Source organism: Otolemur garnettii, unplaced genomic scaffold (genome assembly GCF_000181295.1).
Source record: "Otolemur garnettii isolate 467f Iridium unplaced genomic scaffold, OtoGar3 scaffold00244, whole genome shotgun sequence".
Taxonomy (NCBI): domain Eukaryota; kingdom Metazoa; phylum Chordata; class Mammalia; order Primates; family Galagidae; genus Otolemur; species Otolemur garnettii.
The window spans coordinates 158779-164616 of NW_003852639.1; the positions used below are offsets into that span (position 1 = coordinate 158779).

Consider the following 5838-nt stretch of genomic DNA (forward strand, 5'->3'; position numbering starts at 1 on the left):
GAGATGGGACACATTCAGCTCTCTGCGTGGACCCACACACCCCACACAAAGAGATGGGACAGATTCAGCTCTCTGCGTGCGCCCACACACCCCACATAAGGAGATGGGACACATTCAGCTCTCTACATGCGCCCACACACCCCACATAAGGAGATGGGACAGATTGAGCTCTCTGCGTTCACCCACACACCCCACATAAGGAGATGGGACAGATTCAGTGCTCTGCGTGGACCCACATACATCCCCACACCTCTGTAGGAATATACATGCTCACTCTCTCTCTTTTCCTGGTACACATCTCAGAATATAGCCATGGTGGTTCACAGTAGGACATTCGTGGCCCTGCTCTCTCCCCTTTTCCTGATTTTTATATTAACGTGTCCCTGTCCCATTTTCTTTCTGCTCTGCAGAGCTTGTCCTCTGCCCCTCCTCCTCCCTCCCACGCAAGTCAGACATCTCAAAGCAGGTCTCTCCTCCTCTCTCAGCCCCTCTCTCAGCCCCTCTCAGCTGCACCTTCCCCTCCCCTACCCCTTGGAAGAGGGACTGTGACTTGTTCTCACCCCTACCCCTTGGAGGCCTTGCTCTAGTGTCTTTCTCTTAAAACAGGAAGCTCTTTCTAAAAATCCCAATGGATCCAAGTATGGAGTCACATAAAGTCCCCCGACCCAGGAAATCACATTCCCCTTTCATGAGGGAACTGCCCCTGACCCCACGCAGGCTGCAGCCTTCTAGGCAGGAATTGAGAGTGTGAAGGATTTAGGCCAGGTGTCAGGGCCTCGCAAGGTGACCCTTCCCTGTGGGTATTTCCTCCAGCTGACCCTCTGACAGCCTCCTCGGGCACAGGCCAGAGGCTTCCCACAGAGAAACCCCAAGGTGAAGCTCTGACAGCTCAGAAAGTTGAAGTGGATGAAGCTGGGCTGGGCTGGGGCCTGACTTGTCAGTTTGGGAAAGTTGCTGCTTGTGTGGGTGGAGATGTCAGGCACACCTGACTCAGTGGGACAATCTGTATGATGTGAGCTGGGTTTAGGTGGATCCCCAGATGAAAAGGGCTGAGTCCGAGAGCCTGACACCCATGATTTAAGACACCCAAAGCCCTAGGTCTTCAATAGTCACAAGGTAGTTCAAATAGCAAAGTAGGTCACCTGGCAGGTCTTTTATAGCCACCTAACTAGAGAATCCTGCACACCTGCAGGGAAGGATGACACAGTGTTCTGTCCTACAGGGTAACCAGCAGGAGGCCTTTGATGTGAGGAGGGATTTGTAGTTGCTGCCACCAAGAGTCCCTCTGTCTGCAGGACACAGCAAAGAACAGAACGAGAAGACAAGAGGGGTGGGTTTCTAAGCATTGGATGGAGCATTTGGAACAGAAAGTGGCCTGCTGGCAGGGTGGCAGGGTTGCAGGGCAGGGATGGCATGGAGAGCAAGTGAAGTGCTGGTGGTAGGAGGGAGGCCCTGCTGGGAGCCGGTCATGCCAAGGTGAGAGGCTCATGAGCAAGCACAGCGGTCTAGTGTGGTCTTGCTAAATAGGACCTCTCTTCTCCCTTTTCTGCACCTGTACTACACATATAGACCCCACAGGTACCCGGACATATGTGTGCTCAGAGGAAAGCCCACAGCAGCAACTGGTTCAGTCCTAAAAACTAGTTTGGGCTGGAAGATTTTGTTACAAATCTTGTGAGTGTCAGAGGCCAGATGGTGGTTGCACTTCAGCTGTTGTCACTCCAAATCCCATACCCATCCTCCCCACTCGATGACAGGTCTCTGACAAGCCCGGCACCTCCCTCACAGGAGGGCATGACTGTGAGCTGAGTCCCCAGTGGGGGCACATGCTCATCTCCCTCCTCCTATGTTCCCCCTAAGGCTAGATAACAACCTGCCCCACTGCCTGCTGATCCCTACCCACTTCTAGGCCCTTTATCCTGATCTGGGCCCACAACAGTGGCATCCATTTGTTCTTCCATGCATGACAGGAAGAACAGGGAAACAAGACAGGGACCACCCCAGGGGTCACACACTGGGGCCTAGGCCTATGGACCTTCCTAGGAGGGCTTGATTTCCTGGGAAGAAAGAGAGTAGGTTTCTCTCTCCTCATCTTTGCCACTGCCCTTTTCTATTAACAGAAGAAGAGATAGGAGCCCAGGGAGGGGAAGACAGAGCTGCCCAAGCCTTGGGCTACCAGGCCTGAAACTCAGGTCCTGCAATGTCTTTCCCATCTCATCCTGCTGCAGCCGACTCACAGCACTGGCCTCTCGTGTGCTCAGTGTGAGGGTGAGATGGTAGGTTAAGGAAGCATGTGACAGGTGCTCACCCTAAGTGCAGGAGTCCCATTGCACCTGAGTCCCTGGGAGCCAAATTTGAGACCAGAACAACCATACGTTTGGGCCTGAGGGGTGGGTGGTGGAACCTGGCTGGAATCTACTTAAAAGCAACTGAGGGAGATCTCTGGACCTCAGCTGTCCTCATATGTGAGGCGGAGTCAGGATGGCTATCTCTCAGGCTGACAGCTGTCATTACATGAGATGATGTTTGTGATGTGCCTGGAACTTGACTCAGATTCAGTCTACTGAGGATCACACTGTTTCTCATTAGAGAACAGACCTCAGGCAAATTTCTTATATATTTTGGTCTTTCAATTCTTTATCTGGCAAATGGTTCCCTGGTAAGAAACAAAGATACTGACCAATAAAAGGGCATAGACTCATGGGGCTGGTGTGTCCCCTGCTTTCCTAACTCTGGTCTGAGTCATCACCCTGAAGATGGATATATTGGGGGGTTAAGTAAGGAGGAGGAAATGAAGGCATGCACCCAACTTTCCTTCTGATGAGATTTTCTCTATTTTTTTTCCTAGGACCTCTAAATCTCCAGAAGATGTCTGACCAATCAAAACACAATAAATGCTGCCCACCAAAATGCAATCCATGCTGCCCCCCAAAATGCAATCCATGCAGCCAACCAAAATGCAACCAGTGCAGCCCCCCAAAAAGCAATCCATGCTGCCCCCCAAAATGCAATCAGTGCTGCTCCCCCAAATGCAATCAATGCTGCCCCCCAAAGCCTCCATGTTACATTCAGACCAGGTGCTGTCCAGAGACCAAGCCTGAGTGTACATCTTCGGATAAGGAATCTGGACCCAACCAAACCCAAAACCAGGACAAGGGCCCTCAAACCCAAGAGAAGACCCAAAGTTCACAAGATGGGCCAGGTCTGTCCGGGCAGAAGAAGCCAAACAAGTAGACTGTCCCTGGAGCCATGTTCCTCCCTTTTAGGGTAGGAGATCCCTGGGTGTCTGGTTTAGAAAAGCTGTTTTTTTGCTGATTGCCATTTCTACCCAACCAGAGGCCCTGACTCCTTTCATAGCCATCTACCCCATGGAGGCCCCCATCTGCAAATGTAAGGTCAAAAAAGCAGGAACCATCTTTCCTAGTGTTACTGACATTTAGACAGCACAGAAATAAAAGAGCAATGAAAAAGAACACTGCCTTCCCTTGTTTCTTTATTTACCAGTGAAGCCATCTCATCAGTTTGGCCTAAAGTTCAAAAAAATATTCTGTGCATGTTCTGAAGGACCAAGGAGCCATGAAATCAGTTCCTGGAGAGCAAGGCCTCTGCTGATCTAGAGGCCTGGCTCATCATCAAATCAAATTTTGATTTTTTAAAATCAAAATCAAAATCCTGCATTTCAGGAACCCCTTCAAGCCTAGGAAAAGGAGAACAGTTGGTCACCCTAAGCGCAGGAATCCTAATCTCCCCAGGTCCTTAGTACCACATTGGACTCCAGACAAAGCACGAACATATAAGTCCCAGGGCATGACTGCACACCCTCACCATTCCCAGATATTGTAGGAAAAGATAGAGTTCCCAGGACTGAGCAAAGCGCTGTGGCTGGTGGCAGCTGGTAAAGTCTTCTGGCATTAGCACTGGCTCTGTGGCCAGAGAGTAGCAATCATAGAGCAAGTTGTCAAACTTTCTGAGGCTCTATTTTCTCATGTGTAAAATAAGGGTAATGGTACTTCTTCAAGGGGGTTTTACAAGAATTAAAAGTACCATTTAAAGTGCCACCAGGGCCTTATTTTACTCCAAAGAACGCACAATGTTTCCATACTTTGTCCCCATACATGCCCATTAATCTGGGTGGGGCGGTAGAAACAGAAATCAGGTGCATTCCGCACACTTCAGCTTGCACTGCCCCAGGGCATGATGGACATACCATCTTTAAAATGTTTGTAGTGTCCCTTGGTATTCTCTCTCTCACGCCTCTCCCTATCCACCAATCCCAAGAAAGCAACTGATCTACTTTTGTACCTAAAAATTAGCTTGTGTTTTTAAAATTTCATGGAAGTAGAATCACACCATATGGATTCTATTTAAAAAACAAAACAAACACTAAATGCCACCTATAAAAACTAGCTCAAAATTGCGATTTCTGTTTAGTAGCCTCCAGGATCTATTGAAGTGATATTCAGTAACTTGAGTTTTCAAAACAGAGGTTCCCTAGCAGCAATGCGCCAGTGGCAATGCTCCCTCACTTTGTTTAGTTTCTGGGGGAAATTATTTAAACTGACAGTTTTGCAGTACTGCAAACGTGTCATGGGAATTAATTTGTTTGTCCCTCTAGAAGTGCAGCCATTTCTCCAAATGTTTTGGTAAAAGTTCTGATTTAAAAACGTAAACATGAAGTATCAAGAAAGGGCCACTGGATTCCCATTCCTGGGTTGCGGCGACTGTGATTTTATGTGGCAATCTTGCAAAGGGCAAAACCGTGTCCCTTTCGGTGAAACTGTCAAGAGAAGTGGAACACACACATTAGGATTTTCCCACGACCTGCTAGGTGAGATCATTCAGGGAGAAATACCGAGGTCAGGCAGATGACGGCCGGCCCGGTGCAGGCAGAAGGCGGGTGCCCAGCTCTCGGCCTTTGGAGTCTCCTTAACTGCCAGCCCACCCCAGGGACAGCGCTGGTGCTGGGAGGGTCTCAATGCAGCGTCACCCCACCTCTCCAGCCCTACAGGGGGAGGTCCTGCCCCTCCGGCCCGCAGCCCTGCCCCGGCCGGCCCCGGAGGTGCGGCGAGATGGGGCAGCTCTGGGGCCTTTTCCCCTCCCCCGCTCTACCCTGCCCGGGCGACCGACTGCAGAGTCCTCCGGAGCCGGCCCTGAGGAGTCCTTCTGTCCTCACCCGCGCGGTTCTCTCACACCCGGCTTCTTTCACTCAGCAAAATTGTGAGACCCGCGCACGTGGCTGCTGGTATCAGTGGGCCATTGTTTTTCATCGCTGAGCCGCTAACTGCCTCCTTATGGGGCTGTCCCGTATTACGGTTCCCGTGAATTACTTCGTGGACGTTTGGGTTGTTGCCAATTTGGAGCCGTTAACAAACAAAGCTGCTGTGAACACGCACCTAGAAACCTTTCTATTAACATGGGCTTTTTTCCTCTTGAGTAAGGACCGAAAAATAGAACGACTGTGCTGTGTAGTAGGTGTGCGCTCGACTTTTTATGAAACTGGCCGACTGCTTTCCAAATGGTTGTGACACATTCCCACTAGAGGTGTATGAGGGTTGCCGTTGTGCTACAGCCTCGCTGGTATTTTGTGTGCTTGCTTTTCCTAGTCTTAGATATTTTAATAGTCATGCAGTGTTACTTCATTGTGGCTTCAATCTGCCTTTCCTTACTGGCTAATAAAATGGGTCATCTTTCCCTGCACTCTTTTGTGTCCATGTATCTTCTTTGATGAATTATCTGTTCAAATACTTCCTCTATGTTTTACTGAGCTTTGGCTTCTTACATGTATATATAAGGAAGAGTATATATATGTAAGAAGCCAAATATATATATATATATATA

At 49.5% G+C, this 5838-nt stretch overlaps 1 protein-coding gene across 1 annotated transcript; it reads left to right on the top strand.

The window, feature by feature from the left end:
- The first annotated feature begins 2868 nt into the window (after window positions 1–2868).
- Window positions 2869–3234, top strand: SMCP (sperm mitochondria associated cysteine rich protein). The gene has a single exon (XM_012812996.1). The coding sequence runs from the start codon at window positions 2869–2871 to the stop codon at window positions 3232–3234; it is 366 nt and encodes a 121-aa protein (XP_012668450.1).
- Window positions 3235–5838: the final 2604 nt, after the last annotated feature.

Excerpts from the sequence above, each read along its gene's own strand:
- SMCP (XM_012812996.1), top strand. The coding sequence starts at position 2,869 with ATGTCTGACCAATCAAAACACAATAAATGCTGCCCACCAAAATGCAAT.